The sequence below is a fragment of the Buteo buteo genome, chromosome 16 (assembly GCF_964188355.1).
Source record: "Buteo buteo chromosome 16, bButBut1.hap1.1, whole genome shotgun sequence".
NCBI lineage: Eukaryota > Metazoa > Chordata > Aves > Accipitriformes > Accipitridae > Buteo > Buteo buteo.
In genome coordinates, this window is record NC_134186.1 from 27,059,531 (window position 1) to 27,076,062 (window position 16,532).

Consider the following 16,532-nt stretch of genomic DNA (forward strand, 5'->3'; position numbering starts at 1 on the left):
AAAAAAATTAGGTTTACTTTGAAGACACCTAGTAAGATAAGCTAATTAGCATGTTTAATTGGTTTATACATGCACCTCTTCAGAGACTTTTCAAAACAACTCGGACCAAAGCCTTGATCATGAAGAAGTCCTTCTGCACTTCGTAGTCCCTAGCTTTTATCGCACAGCAAACATTATTAGTCATGATACATCACCTTAAGGCAGAAAAAATGAAAAGGAAGAGAGAAGCAGAGAGGTAGAGCGGTTACTGTTTCATCATCTTTAGCAACACGTACAACTGATGCAGATTAATTTATTCGGCTGTCCTTGCTCCCCAAGAGCACAGCCCAATGTGACATTGGGCTCACACCCATTTCCACACACACCTCTGGTTCCGTGTGACATTTCTTTCAATGCATCCATCGCCCAATAGCTATTTTCAAAATGCATCAAAATTTTGTACAGACAGGAATTGTCTGTACTTCAATACACAAATGAAAAGCCATCTATGGAACAGTAACAGTCATTTACAAACTATAAAGAGAGTATTTTTGGTTTGGGAGGCTTTTTTGTTTGGGTTTTTGTTGGGGTTTTTTTTGGTTTTTGGGTTTTTGTGGGTTTTTTTTTTTTTTTTAGAAATAAGGACAAGCATATACTTCAATTTTTAAGGAGATTTCCTCATGAGGTGAATGCTTGCATTATATTTGCTTTCCTGTTGCTTGCCTTGTGTTCTAGCCTGCAAGACTAGAACAAGTATTTCTCATCATTCATAAAGATTATCCATTTCTAACTTCCATTTCCTTAGACCAACAAAAAACGCAACCAAATAACAAAACCAGCACTGCAAGAACTTGCAGGAACAAGAGGAAAAGCAAGAACAAGCCACTTCTTCTCCACTTTCCCATCCTCCATCACCCTCCCATTCTCCCTGATCCTGAGATCGACCAAGGATCTTAGAGCCACATTGCCTAAAAGCCACAAGGGGCCATGCTGCCAGCTGCATTCATTTGAAAATAATGCCCCCTTCCAAAAAAAAAAAGTTATCTTAATCCAAGGGGAATCCAATACTGGGGCTGTGTGTCTCAGATATTCTCATTTGTGTAGGGCAACACCAGAGGAGTCATCCAAAGGGCACGTTAGCCCTTGAAATGCAAAGCTGCAGCAGCAAGACAGCAGCAGACCGAGCAGTCCAACCCATGTTACACACACTCAGATTCTTAAGGGGCTTTTTTTTTTTTAACTTTTTAGTAAAGCTCCAGAGATGCCTCTTGCTCTTAGAACATACACAGGATGGGCCAATTACTACAACCCAGCTGCAGCACTTGCCAGTTCAGATCCTGCAATAACAATCCAATGAGCAAGGCAACTATATTTTTCTTTTATAGCTCAGCATTTTACGCAGTCCTCCTGAACCAAAGAGCTACATCTTTCCTCCTATTATATCCAATTACCAGAAACTAATATTCTCCTCTGTAAAGAGATATGCTTATACACACAGAAAAATGTAATAGCTACATCTACAAGCTGAAAATATATTACCTGCAAGTCAGATAAAGACAGGTAAGTACAGAAAACTATCAACACAACACTGCGTTTATGCCATTACTGATTAAAATGTGTGTTAAGAAACCTGAATTTTCTGCTAACGTCACTCAACTCTGTCCTTTGGAGGTCCCAAAATGCTTTGTGAAGTGAATATTACCCCATGCTATCGATAGGAAAAACCAAGAGGCAGAAGTCTTCCACATTATCTTATGATAGTCACAAAACGTTGTGGACTAGGAGAGCAAGGAGAACTACATAGATTTGTATTTGACACGTTATCTTTCAACAACATTGCCTCTCCAATTACATGAACAACTTATGACACTATCATCATGCAGTATGCATCTTCTGGTCCATTTTGATTCTATCAAAGTATTAAACACCTTCACTTCAGATTCAGCTACTGTAAATACAATGAATGACATCAGACCACCCACCATCAAGATTTAAAGTTCCAGGCTCTTACAAAAGCAATCATCTGCCTATCTAGAAAGACGCTTGTCTGTACATGCTTCCATCTATTCTAGCGCTTCCATGTACTGCACTCAAAGTTCATAAGTAGTTTATACAAGGTGAAAAATCTCCCCCACACTCAACTTTCATCCTTTGCCAGCTGGTCTATTAAGTCATATCATTTGAGTTTTAAAAGGATGCAGCCATGTATTTATTTTTCCCACCTGATAAATATTTATGAAGATTTTATTCCAATCCTAACACATACATACTATAACTAATCTTCCTTTTATTTAGTCAAGCATCTTAAAGGAAAAGGAGTTTAAAGACAGGCTATTCCTATTGCCGAGCTTGAGCTTCAGAAGTCAGGATATTAAGCAAAAAGATGCTGGTTTGGAAGGCAAATTAAAAAGACAACAACAACCAAAAAAAACCAGCACACGAGATTAACATGAGTTTCGCAACAATAGAGTGAAGTAAGTATATAACACCTGCAAAAATTAAATGTTTGAAAGAAAGATCTTTTCTGGTGTTTGGGGATGGTTTTCCTATTTACTAGGACGTGAGCTATCAGCCGAAATAACATTAAAGCACTACTTTATGCAACTAAGAGATAGCTGATGCAACTTCCACTCATTTCTAATAGCTTATATGGATTTTGGTCAAGGCTGATATGGAAAGGACACGCTTTCGATAACTGAACTAGCACCATCTAGGTTTTTTCTTTGTTTTGACATTCATGTTATGGACCAATGGAACAATACTGGAACTGAAGCCCATCTCCTGCCCATCTCACAGAAAATTTAACTACAATTCAACTTCCCTTACCCAAAGTCTAGCAATCCTGTGATGTCTCCAGTTTCTAACCTCTCTTATTTCTACTGTGTTCACAGGATTTACCTAGAAACTTTGAATATCACAGTACTAAACTGAAGATATTTAAAAAAATTCATTACCTTGTTTGACATGATACAGTAAAAATCAATGAAGAAAACTAGGCATCTAGATTAGAAAAATTCACACCGAAATAACATTGGCAATTCCATCTGCCCTGTTACATTTTTGGAGTAGTCATATCAGATGCATGTTGTTTATCCAAGACAAATCCTCCAAGTTACTGAAGATCTGATAGTCACTGCTGTCATCACAATGAAGAACTGAAAGACTTTGGAAAACAAACTGCAAACTGAATGCTTGCAGAACATAGAGTTCTCGTTTTCCACCTATAAATGAGGTTTTTCATAACAAGCTTACCTTGTCTCTATCGATTTCTCAACTTACTCTATTATCAGATCTCAGAAGCTACTCCCCTGCCCCTCAGCTCCCTTGAATACAACTCCTTTTTTACTGCAGAACACTTGAAAAATAGCTACACAAGCCTGAGTACATATTTATTACCATCAACGTGCAATAGCCTCAAGAGACATCCACGCATCATATTCTGTTAGCAAGAAAAGGAATCACAGTCTTCAATACCGTGCTATTTTTTCCTAATGCTGCAAGGACAAACTAATTTGTAAGCCAGATCATTCCTTTCTAAAGGATGAATGACAGTCCTCTGTAGAGGAAAAAAAAAAAAAAAAAAAGACCATCCTCTCACCAACTTTTACTGCCATGGGAATGCTGCAGAAGCCTCTCGGTAGACTCCCAAAGGCAGATTTGGTTTCCATCAGAAGCTGCAGTAACCTCCTGAATAATGGGAAAAAGGTCTAGGTGGCTACACTGGCTCCATCTCCGCTATAATGCTATACACATGCCATTTCCATCTCAGACTATGGTTCTCTGTCACATCCTACCTCTGGGTGACTTTGCATCGCCAGAAAAAGAACAGAAATAAAGTGTGAACTGTCCGACAGGCAAAAAGCTCAGTGCAAGAAAAGGCAAGAAACTCAGATACACTATCCCTTCCACTTTTTCTCTGCAAAGAAAATGGGAATTATGACTTGATCTAGAAAACAAAGAGTAAAAATATTGTACCACCAGAGGATTTCAAGTTGGGAGATTAAGTTAAGATAACTTAATCCAGCAGTCTCCTACCAGTTATTTTAAATTTAGACCAATGTAACATTGAACAATTTTAGAAGAAATTTATCAGCTTTCATCTGTAACACACCTATTTTACTACCAGGTTATGTTACATCCTAAATATTCCTTTTAGCAAGCCTTTGAAAATAATACATGAACTTGAATGCATACACAAACATATGATGCTTTTCAAAGAGAAATAGATAGCTAGGAAACACACTCATTTCTCACACTCACTAAAAGCTTCTTTACCTGCACTGAAACCTATTATAGAGCCACAAACTGCACCAGGAAATATACTTTAAGTTGTCAGTAGTACTGGATTTACACCTTAACACAGAAATCTAATTTCTTTATTAAAGAATATACTATAGCTTTACTGCTACTGGAAGTTGTCACTAATATTTGTTTCTTAAAGTTGTTATGAATTGCTGTCGTATGCAAGCATAAATAAATCTATACCACATCTGTCAAGCTGGACTATAATCAACCAGAAAAAACCTAACACTCTGTGCCTAAAAATAAATACTGACAAATGCATGTCTGTCTCTCCCTAATGCCTCCCTTCCTGAAAGACCCTTGAGGTACTCTTAGCTTTGCAGTATGCCCTAAAATTAGTAAATAAGTCTCTGTGATAATTCTGACTATCTCCTTTATACTCCTTTCCCCTTTTCCCATTCCCTTTCCTACCAGTCCCTTCACCAGGAATATCAAAATAGATAGCAGACCTCAGGGATATCAAATTTGCTTCCAGGCACAGACATCATGAGACAATATCTGACTGCCCAATATGAATTTCCCAGCTACTTAGGGTTTGAAGAATTTAATATCATGGCCCTCACATTATTGTATATGACAATTACTTCAAAGCCAGAGGCTAGCCATTTGCATAATAATGAACATTTGTCTAAAGAGGTGTGCAGGAAACTACACATTAATGAGTTCCAGTGTATATTATCTGAAAGTCACACTTGCTTTATAAAAATAATTAAAAACATAACCTCTAATGTTTACCTACTTGTACCTTTTATGTAACAGACAGAGACACCTGTCCTATTAAACGAACAAAACCACAGAGGTCTAATTTTTGCAATACTAAGTCACTTGAAACTCAGTAATTTATGATGGACTGTTTACATGCATAAGGATTGAAGGAGTGTGCTGGCTTCTGAAGCTGTGCATCAGGGGAAATGCATCCTATGGCACAGAAAACATGGTTTTGCTACATCTCAATCACAGAAAGAACCAGGGAAATACAGCCATTTCTGCTAAACGACTGTAAAAGAATAGAAGGATAGATAAGGTGCATTTCTCAGCTGGAGAAACATTTCCAAGAACACTTTGGAATCTGACAAGTCAGAGGTAAATTCTTTACCATCTAACCAGGAACAGAAGCAAATCGCTTATTAGGCAGGGAGTTCTCCATAGCATCCTATAATCCACATTTGATACAAATGTAGCAGGCTTTTTCTTTTCGAAATTAAAAAGTCACTTCATTTTGAAACAAGTGTTCTTTATACTATAAAGAATATATACTATACTACATAGCACTTACCTGTATTTACTGCTTGAGACTTATGGTTTCATTAGCTTTGAAATTAGACTGATGAAGCCATTAGGATCTTAGCTATCAAATCCTCATTTATACCACAGGATGTGCAAAACTAGAGTAACAGGCTCACTAATGCGACACAGCTGCAGCACCAAGTCCCATCCTGGATCTTCCACTCTTCAGCCCACACTCACGTTCACCAGCCCCAGACAAGGAACCCCAAAGCCAACTAGAGAAGACAGCGGTCAACGCAGATTACTACCTCGCCATACAATGCACCACTGGCTGGAGATTTCCACAGAATCAAGGTGCCTGGCTGAATTTTAAAATATCCCAGCTAATTTACGACCACTAAGACTTGTAGCCCTCCAAGATAAGAATGATAATCATATCTAATGCCTTAGGGTTTAAAGCCCATTGTCAGCAGCAGCTGGAGAAAGGGATGGATTTCTTCCCTCCACACGAAACAACCAGCTGATGCATCATATTGCTGGGTTTCTCTCCAGCTCTGAAACATCGGATATCGATCAGTGCCACAGGCAGTACAGCGTACCAGACAGACTGTTATAGGATTTGTCGGAGCAGATCACACCAGAGTATTCTTAATCTACCATCAGAGGAAGGGGGGGGAGTGGAAGCTAGTTAAAACTAGATGCTATGTAGATACACACATATGCAAATAGGGAAGTTCTTCCAGGCCACAGCAGCGTTAGGTGTGCCTTATATAAAAAGTACCCATCAGCATTAACCCTCGCTCCTTTGGGACTGGAAATAATCAACTCTTCCATATTGTTCAACACAGTTTCAGCAAACAGAAATCATTTCTACCTGATTTTGTACAGTTACATTTAATGGCATCTGTACTTATCTACTGTGTAAACACTCTTCCATACAAGCATTTTTCAGAGGCATGCTTTCCAGGATTTTGGAATAAACCCACAAGAAAAATAGTTCTGCATTTGTGCATGTGGGGGAAAGCGGGTGTCAGGTTCTTCTGAGCATACTGTAGTTCACCTCCATGCTCTATTTTTGCTTAAGATAAAGATCCAGAACTGGGCATTCTGCTAAAACACTGCCATCAGCAAGTTTGTAAAAGGCGCTATAAATGCTTTGAACAGACACTTCCAGAGTCCTATGCTTTGTAGTGTAATGTTTCATTCATAATTGTTCCATTAATACCTAGCCACAACACAAGCAGCAGTTGTTTATGAATCTCATCACTTATTTGGTTGAATCTCCTGATCAACTCTACGCACTCCCTCTAACAGAGGCTTTAAGTCGCTCTTCATGTGGAAATCCAATATTGTCCTTCATCACTTAACCCACCCATAAGATCAGAATTTTCGAAGTACACCTGAATGATTTAGAAAGCTACACTGCCTTGCAATGCCATTGTGCTTACACAAGGATGTTTTTTCCACATCCTTAGAACTTCAGATAAACTCTTTAGTCAAGGCAAAGTTATTTTCAAGATCATGAACTTCACTCGGTATAAGGAAGATAAATACGGTCTCAGTGACTACAGAATTTTTTGTTCGTTATTTTATTCTTGTTCAGTGAAAGCAGCGTTGTGCTGGTTCAACCAAAATGACTTAGAGTTCAATTTAGCATTCTGAGCCAGAGAGGATACAAGTCTGCAAATATACCAACATAGAGGAATTTTTTAAAGCTAGATTTACTCTGATGTACATGTGATTTAACAAAAATTGCATAACTTAGCATTATCAACAACTGACAGATATGAGATAGCCACTCCTGATCAGGCAAAAATCATTATTTGAACTTGGTTATCTACAATGAAATCTCCCCTTCCAATGATATCACATAATTAATATCATGTAGGATATCTTGGGATGGACTCCTTCAGGGACAATTATTTGGAAGCAGGCTCCAGAACATTAACAACTGAAAAAGACACACACACACAAAAAAAAAATCATACGCAGTATAGAAGATTGAACAGGTTCTGAGACTGTCACAAAAAGTAGCCTCACTCACTGGTAGAGAAAGAACAATTTCCTATCGAGTGTTTACCAGGAAGCTTAATTTCAATCACAGATAGAGAAAAAGTATGATTTAAGATGAATCAGGCTCAAGAGCAGAGATCATGACAAAATACACAGCAATAAGTCCATATAAACCAATCTGGATACTCTTCTGTGAGATGGGAGAAGGCAACTCAAAACATTATTTATATCAAGGTTATACCTCACATATCCCACTTAAACACCCATATCACTAGGATACAAGTGAAGGTGACTCCTGTCCCCTCCAGCTTTGCAGTACTGTTGTAAACTTAGTCTTATTTTCACACTTTGTATGCCAACACTCCTAATCCCTGAACATGAACAGATCTGCTTCAGTTCAATTTGAAATGAAGGTGGCTTTCTAGATAAAAACAAAAAGCTACCTGCACGGCCACAGAAACACTCAACTTCTTAAAAGTCTTAGTGTTCAGCTGACCACCAATAGGAACAGAAATAAATAACCTAGAACACCTGCCTTACACATCCCATCCACACATATTCCGTCTGTTTTAGAAGCCATATATATGTATCTATCTCTATCACTGCCGAACAAGTCATAGCATACATACATATGCTGCATATGGTTTACTCGCTTTACAAAACAGGTAAAACCCAACAATTTGTGCAAGTATAAGATCTCAAGAAATCACGTACAAGCTTTTTCATTGTACGGTAACACAGACTTGGGGGAAAAGAACAGGGCAAAAAGATGAAAAACTAACAGAATTACACTTGAGTCAACTCTAGATGAGAGTATACCACAGAGACCTCAAGCACATGAACTTCACCACTCGCAGTCTAATCTTCGACTGGTCTACATCATCACAGATCCTTTGTATCACACCCTACTGTAAATTTACACAAGTTGGAAAAAAGCACCCTCTATTTTTAAAAAGCTTGCAAAACTTCTTTATTAGACAAATATTACAACAGACACCAGCAAGACTCACTGTTTACCTTATACAAACATTTTTGACAATCATAGCTAGCCCTATTTCTTCATCCAGGAAATGTCTTAAAGACCAGAGTCTGACTGGAAGAGGACTGGCAATAACAAAACAAAAAAAAAACCAACACAACCACCAATACCAAAACAAAACACACTTCTCTCATACAACTCTCTCATTAAAGCCACCACAGAAAGAACTTTTAACAGAAAATAGAAGAAAAACAGAATACCTTGTAACAACCATCAAGGTGCAAATCTGCATCACTGAAATGAACAGAACTACCTGTTTCTTTGAGCCAATTTCTTAACAAAGAGTGGTTGAAAATGGTCACAGACAGCATACCCTCAAAATGGGTTCCAAGAGCATCTTAAAAGCAGGAAACTTATGGCCTTAAAGCAGGAGCTGAGCCTTGGACAGATCACCAAGGCCCATCCATGTAACCAAGTCTCCCAAATCCAATTCTGTAAACATCAGGTTTAAAGTAGATTTATTAACAACCTTAATTACAAGAATGAAAACATAAACCCCATAGCTAGGGACTCAAATCTTACAGAGATTGTTGTGCTTACAGAAGACTTTAAATATTTGCAAAATGAAGGAGAGGCTATGACATTTTCTCAGTTCTCTTCCTCAGTAGATTTTTATTGCACCTCTCTTTCCATAAAAGCCCAGTTAGTTACACTATCAAAATACCACATAGCAGCTTGCTGTAATTTCATAAGGTAAGCCTTGCTGCAATTTGTAAGTGGTTATACTTGAGTGCTTTCACACTGGCTCAATAGCACAGCACCCATCAACTGCATTAATGTCTCAGCACAAAAATCTACTAATAAACATGGTACTCAGCCAACACTACCCCACTTTAAACAACACAAGTTTGCAATATGAGAAGGTTAATACATGCAAGACCACTTATGCTATTTAAACCAATTTTGATAGAAAGGTAGCAGCAAGCATCCTCAAGCAAATCTGAAGTGTATCAATAATAACCCAGGAAAAACATAACACAAACCAGAGAGAAAGCTATAGCATATGGCTTCAGTCATGTTTATTATGATGACTGTTAAATAAAAACAAGTCAAGAGATAAGATGCCCCACGAAAAAGTGTTAGTCTGTTTTTAACACTATAAAACTGCACCTCGCACATTCTTCATTAAAAAAGAAAAAGCGATAAAGAGATGAGGAAGTTTTCCATCAAGTAGAAAGGGGCAGGGGGGGCAGGGAATACTGGAAGACCACCAGCAGTTTGGCTTTATAAGGTCCAGTGCCAGATCCACTGTGCATCTGTGGTAGCATGTTCAGGTAGCTTGAACTGACACTTGAAAGTCCAGGGTGACAATTTTTCTGCAGTCAAAAAAAAACCCACAAAGCCACACACAAAAGCAACCAACCACCTGCAACATTAACATGCTGCTTTCTGTGCCGCTGATGACAGAGACGGTCCTTCCTAAAACCTGCTAGCCCAATATACCAGGTAGGTAGACATAAATCTCTGCTTATCTTCTGACTTAGAGTTTTTATCAGAGCCAAAAGTTTAGTTGGGCAACAGCATAAAATACACATTTACAGAGATCCTTCCAAAGTCTAAATTCATTTCACAATTATATTTTAATCATTGTTCAATCCAAGAGGGCTCATTCGGGCAGAGCAGAAGACACTTCTGTCACTATTACACATACACATTTCTTTACCATGTCCCACTAACTTACAGCTACCAGTCAGAATGAGAAATCAGGAAGAGTGGGAATGAAGGATAAAAATCGACTGAAGAACTATTCCTTTTTACTCATCAGCAGAAAATGCATTTAATCAGAACACAAGGCAGTACTAAATTTTTCATGACACAGGATGATTGAAATGTACCCAACTAGATTATGTTAGCAGCAGTTTTTACCTGCTTTACAGTAATTTCCTCAAGTCTCCTCTTCAAGAAAAAGATCTGTGAATTTACTGGTCGTGAGTGATCATCCATTTTTGGTAGCAAAACAATAACCTACACACAAACTCGACAAGTCTATGGCATCACCTGTATCACTCTTGTATTTAAAGACTTTGTTGCCAAGGTCATATATTGGCATAAAGCCTGCTCACTTTATTCACATTAGTATTCATGTTAGTAATCCTACTACCTTCAGATGGTCCACTTACATGGTTGTTAAACCCAATCAAATTTTTCCCTTCTATATTACAAGTTACACGGAATTTGGCTATGTAATTCCCACTAGAGCCAACATAAGTTATGTAGATAGATGGGATGCTATCCCAAACATTAATACTAGAGTCCTCTTAAACTCAGCCTGGAAAGCTAACACAGTGGTGAGTGAAAAAAGCCTGCTTCTACTGATTTCAGCAAATGTCAGACGCAGCCCAGTTTCCAGTTCTTGAAGATCAGCCAACACACAAAAAGCAAAACCCCATACCTCTAAAAAATAAGCCTAAATACTAAATCTTGTCTTGCTTTAATCAATATATCTACTAAGTAGATACCTAGAAATACACTTGCCAAAAAAAAAAAAAGGCAAATTAAGCTTTATTTCTACACCACAAATGCAGACCTAGCTTTCTGTATTTTACTTGGGAAAGACATACCAGATGCATCATTGATTGGTGTACATATACACACTGATTTCTTACTGCTTCAAAAACACTGAACAAGGGTTGACTTTATGTCCATAAAATATGTTGTTATAAAAAGGAGAATGCACTTGCTCGATTTAAAATGAGCTTGGTCTTATTTCTTCCAGCACAAGCCTCATTTCCACTAACAAAAGTGTCTACTGATGATTTATTTTAATGGCCCTCGATCACACACCCACTTTTCCCAATCAGAAACCTCAGAATTTTAAGCTTAAGAACACCAAAGTTTATTTTACTATTCAACACCACAATAACAACTGAGTTGCATCAACATTTTTATTCCAAACTGGTTTTTCCCAGTAAACATTAAATCCAAGCAAAGCTCTCATCAGTAGCCTTTCCCTGGAAAATTCTATAGGAAATGAAATGTAATACTCTATTAAGACTTGTTTTGCAAACAGAAGTGAGAGAGATCACCCAAGCATGCAGAGTCATTAAAATGGATCTTACATATATCATTATAAATTTAATAATCTCCATGACGGCTAGAGTTCAAGTTAAAATGAATGTCAGCAAAGCATGACCAATTGATGTTATCCCAGCTGCCACTGAGCCTCACTTGGGGTTATATTATACATTCAGAGGCCCCATACTACATGTGCACCAAATACCCAGAGCCAGGAGCAGATGGGAGATGTAGGCTTCTATACCTATCAGCAAGGAGACACAGACATAATTGCATATTAATTTTGGTGCATCAGAACAATTATAGTGTACTTCTGTGTCACAGGTCCCAAACATTTTTCCCATCATACCCTATATGCAGTATAATACTGTATACTTAAGGAGGAAAAAAGTGTACTAGCAGCCTCCAGAAATTAAGTCAATAGAAGGATTTTGTTTCAACCCTTATTGATTTACTTCGGTCCCAAAATGCTTCCTTGAAAAAAGTAGGACGACGACCTTGGCAGCTTTTATCAGTTAATAGATCATGCTCAGTGCAATTAAAATACATTTAGGACTTCTATTTTGTTCCCCAAATAAATGTTCCCTAAATGTCATTTCTCTGTAAGGAAACAGCTGCATTTTATCCAATTTCTGAAAGTTTTCCAGGCTGCTTAGATTTCTAATGGGGTGACAGGGAAACCACTTTTATTCTTCAGCAGACTTGATGAAATTGTGACACAAACCTCCCTCTCTCCGAAATTAGACAGCACTGTTGAACAGCAAAATAATAGCCAATGGTCAATTTTTTTTCCCCCAACTTGCTTTTCAACTGAAATAAAAATCATATGTAAAAGCGACAAGAAAAAGGAGCTCTCCACACAAAGCTGAACACACAGTGTTTTCTATCACCCATCAAATCTGTGTGGAAAACAATATAAATGATTTATACACTAGAAACATGTCAAGTTTTACAGTTTGCTTGACTGGTGCCAAGAAAACAACTCTGAAGTCCCAATTGTTCACAAGCCACATTTTGCCTGAGACGGCAACTTCATTTAGGTCAACTTAATGCTCCAGTCCATTAGTATTAAATAATACAATACTACCTTGACACACAGACCTTCCACAAAGCACTTGTACAAAATAAGGTCCGCCAAAATAAGGCCTGACACTAAGCACATTCCATTGTGCATTTTGTTTTGTTTCAAGTCAAAGACACATCTGGAAACTACAGCAAAACACAAATGTTACCATCAGGACAATGAGGATATTGACAAGTGTACAACATTTTCCGCAAATTTAATCACCAAATCCCAAGAACGCAATTTTTTTAACCTCTCTAATGGAATCAACAAAAAAGTTAAAGTTACAACAAATCAATAATCCGACCGGACTCAGTAAGAGTCAGCATACTTCACTTACACTGCAAGTCTCTTCATCAACAACTATGCAAAATTCTGGATTTTTTTCCCTTCTTTCACTCATACTACAACTTCGCCTTCCCTCAGCTCTTTGCTCCATACATTGGAACAAGCCTGAAGCGAGACACAAACATTTTTTTAAAATATATTACCAGGAGAAGAGATCTACAGCTGGCTAAGCTTGGCAAGCAGAAACTGCAATTGATAAAAGAGTTATAAGGAGCTCTTCTGCCTCTTGTATCTCACTCAGCAATTTAAGCAGAAAGTGCTTCCGCCTTTTGTCACTTACCCTTTTTTGATCTTCCAGTCCATGTGTCACAGGCTTTCTTTTCTGATGTTGGCTGGATTCAGAGCCAGGTTCCATTTCCCAGCTACAAAGACTCTTCCGGCCTCCTTAAGCTTTTCCTAAAAATCCATAGTATGAACAACAAAAATCTAAAAATAATAAAAAAAAGGCAAGAGAATTCCTTCAAACCTCGTCCATGTTTTTTATCATCCTTCTAAATTCTTGTTTGCCATCACTGCTCATTATCTTAACAAGCAGCCATTCTGTGAGCCTCTATATCCTATTTTAGCTCAGATGAAGGTTTCCATTTACGTGCCTTACAGAAGGATGACAGAGCTGAATCCAAACCCAGTAGTTTGTGCCACATTATTGCTCCATCAGCAGCCTTTTCAGTGCATTCCTGGCACCGATAATTTATATGTCAATAAAGGTGTAAATGTGCATTTAATCCACTGTGTTGATATTATCAGCATCCCTCTCTTGGGCCACCTTCCTCCCATAAATCAATGTAAACACTTCACAGCGATAATTGCCTTTTGCAAATCTAGCAGGTGTTAATTACGTAAAATCATCCATGCACGCTTGTCATCTTCTTCTATGTATTCAAACAAATAACCTAAAAGGGGGGTGAAAAAAAGCAGGTTTTACCAGCTTGAAAGAAAACATAGCAACTGATAAGTCTTCGCCCACCACCAGGAGCCGCAAGTCAGAATCGATACAATAATTAGATATTTTGTACATACTACAGTCTTCACCCAAGCCTCTCAAAATGTTTTGATGCCTGTTTAGCATATTACTTTACCTTTGGGGCTTTTGCATAAAAACACCCCAGAATGACAGCATTGTACATCAGAGTTGAGCCTGCTGCGATGCTGACTGAAGCCTGCAAGGATCAACTCAAAACTCAGTCTCCCAGGACTGAAGTTCTGGCTATAAAGGCAAATTCATTATTATTCTGGGGTCTCTTACCCAGGGAACTTTCTCCAGAGTTTATAAGGTTATTGTGTGCCACCTCTCAAAATCCTGGGCACAAGAATACGTGAATGAACAGGTTATAGTATTACTTGGGAAAGAAAGTGGCACCTGAAATCACAGGTTAGCAACTCAACCACCTTATAATACTGTTCTTTTTGTACTGAGAAGCACAAGTTTACTACAACATAGATAAATAATTTCCCAAGTTAATTTGTACAGTGTGATCAATGCCAGCAGGCTTCAATATGCAGGCACCAGAAAAAGCACATTTATTAAGCTCGATTCCATATCTAAAAAGGCTAAATATTAAATCAATTTTAGCAACCTTAGCTGAGCATGGTATAAGACCACATACTTAAGCTGTATGTTGTTGATACAAACTCTGGTTATGAGACAAGCACCAAAAAAATCCAAAGCTAAGTGTCCTATATAAACAAAGAAAATAATAAAATCATCTTAACAATCAGACGTTCTCCCATCACTAAAGGATGGGTAGCACAAAAACCAGATTTTTCCATACGCATAGTAGAAACTGGATATCTGTAACCCACTCGCGTTTTTCTACAAAGCTTCAGCACTACCTGAACTGAATAACCGAGTCAAACATTCAGGTTAGATATAAGGTAGATTCTTGGTCAAATGCATAAACAGGTTTGTTCTACGTGCTGAGGTACCTCGTTATTCCAAGGCAAAAAGTCACAAGGCAACAGGCAGAAATATTGCTTTTGCCTATCACTTCAAATGCTCCTCAACATGAAGGAGTAGGTCATCAATCCAGTTCTTTTTCTTCTGCCGAGTACAGGAAAGAACATGACTGATTGTAGTGATGCTGCTATGCTTTGCCACTTAAAAGTAATCCAAAAACACCTCTAACCCATTTTATAGATAAATAAGAGGTTTCAAATTCTATTTTGAACCACAATCTCCTCCTGATCTGTGGCTTTACACCTGCCGATGTCCACCGAAATCACACAGGTAGCTTGAAGGCAGTAAAAGGCCTTTGACCTTAGCAACAAATATCACACAAAAAAACCAACCCCAACTTATATAAATATCCTTAAGTCCCACCGATGAAAACTTCTTCCCTCCAGTGATTTCACTGTGATGTGACACATGAGACTGCATCAGTCACATCGTGTAATGCCATGCTGGAATAGCATGACATAACCAGTGCAACTAAGGACAACGTCTCTCTGCATGAGAGGTCCCCTGAACCATAAAAAAAATTAAGAAAGAAGAAAAAGTGCAAACTCTCTGGAAGTTCCTGTGCATTAAATGTTATGGCTTTAACCATTGTGGAGCCAGACAGACTCTCTTGCGGAAACATGCAAATTTCTATTCGTATATAGTACTTAGTATACGCGTGTAGCCTTAAAGCATGCATTACTGGATTTTTAGTGTCACTGCATGAGTTAGCTACATTAAGCTTCATATAAAAAAAAAATTATACGAGCAAGAAAAAAAATTATCCTGAAGCTTGAAGAACCATTTAATTCAAATCGGACACCAAACAAAACATTCTACGTATCTAGATTCAGTTTATTCTTATTTATTCACTTTGTATCTCTGCGCATTACCTAATTGTGGAGATGGATTTGTTAACAGTAAATTGGCATTCAACACAAAATAGAAACTTTAAGAAGAAAAAAAGTAAGGTTTGCTGGGGAAATCACCACATAGCCATCAGACACAATAAAACCAACAAAATGCCAATTGACCAAAACCCTCTCTTATCTCATTCTCCTATTACTGCAATATCCAGAGGCCCCACTCAGGCTCTGGACCCCATTGGGCTACCTACTAAAAAAACTCCATGAGAAAACAGCTTTAAGAGCTCAGAGCCTAAACCTGACCATGGCTTAAGCACATAACCGATTTCAGTGAACCTCAGATGAATTAATATTCTTAGATTTAAAGCCTCAAGGGCTGTAACGGGATGTGTCCTTCCAGGGTCCATCCTCACGCGCGGCCCCAGAAGGTTCCACACCTGCACAAAACGTCATTCAGAAATATCTCCCTCAGTCACCAGATCCCCAACAACGCCTCCTGGTCCCTATTCTTTCATTAAAAGCAAAGCAGATCAACACAACTTTGCTCTTTTTTTTTTTCTCCAAAAAAAAAAAAGCAATCTCAGAGCATCGGAAATCTTTCATTCCCGCAACTGACTGCGTTTCAGAACAAACAAGCAAACCAAAATATACTTGTGGGTCTTTCTCCGCAAGTTTTTTGAAAGGGTTTGTTTGGTTTGGGGTTTTTGTTTGGGTTTCTTGGGTTCTTTTTCACGGAAAATAAAA

General features: G+C 38.1%; 1 protein-coding gene across 2 annotated transcripts in view; it reads right to left on the reverse strand.

Annotated features, from left to right (window-relative positions):
• Nucleotides 1-13,380, reverse strand: part of NAV2 (neuron navigator 2) — a 421,304-nt gene extending 407,924 nt beyond the window's left edge. For both annotated transcript variants that reach the window (XM_075048237.1, XM_075048236.1), the window contains exon 1: nt 13,267-13,380. In XM_075048237.1, the coding sequence (XP_074904338.1) occupies nt 13,267-13,341 (75 nt within the window). In that variant the 5' untranslated portion in view covers nt 13,342-13,380. The remainder of the gene's footprint in view (nt 1-13,266) is intronic.
• Nucleotides 13,381-16,532: the final 3,152 nt, after the last annotated feature.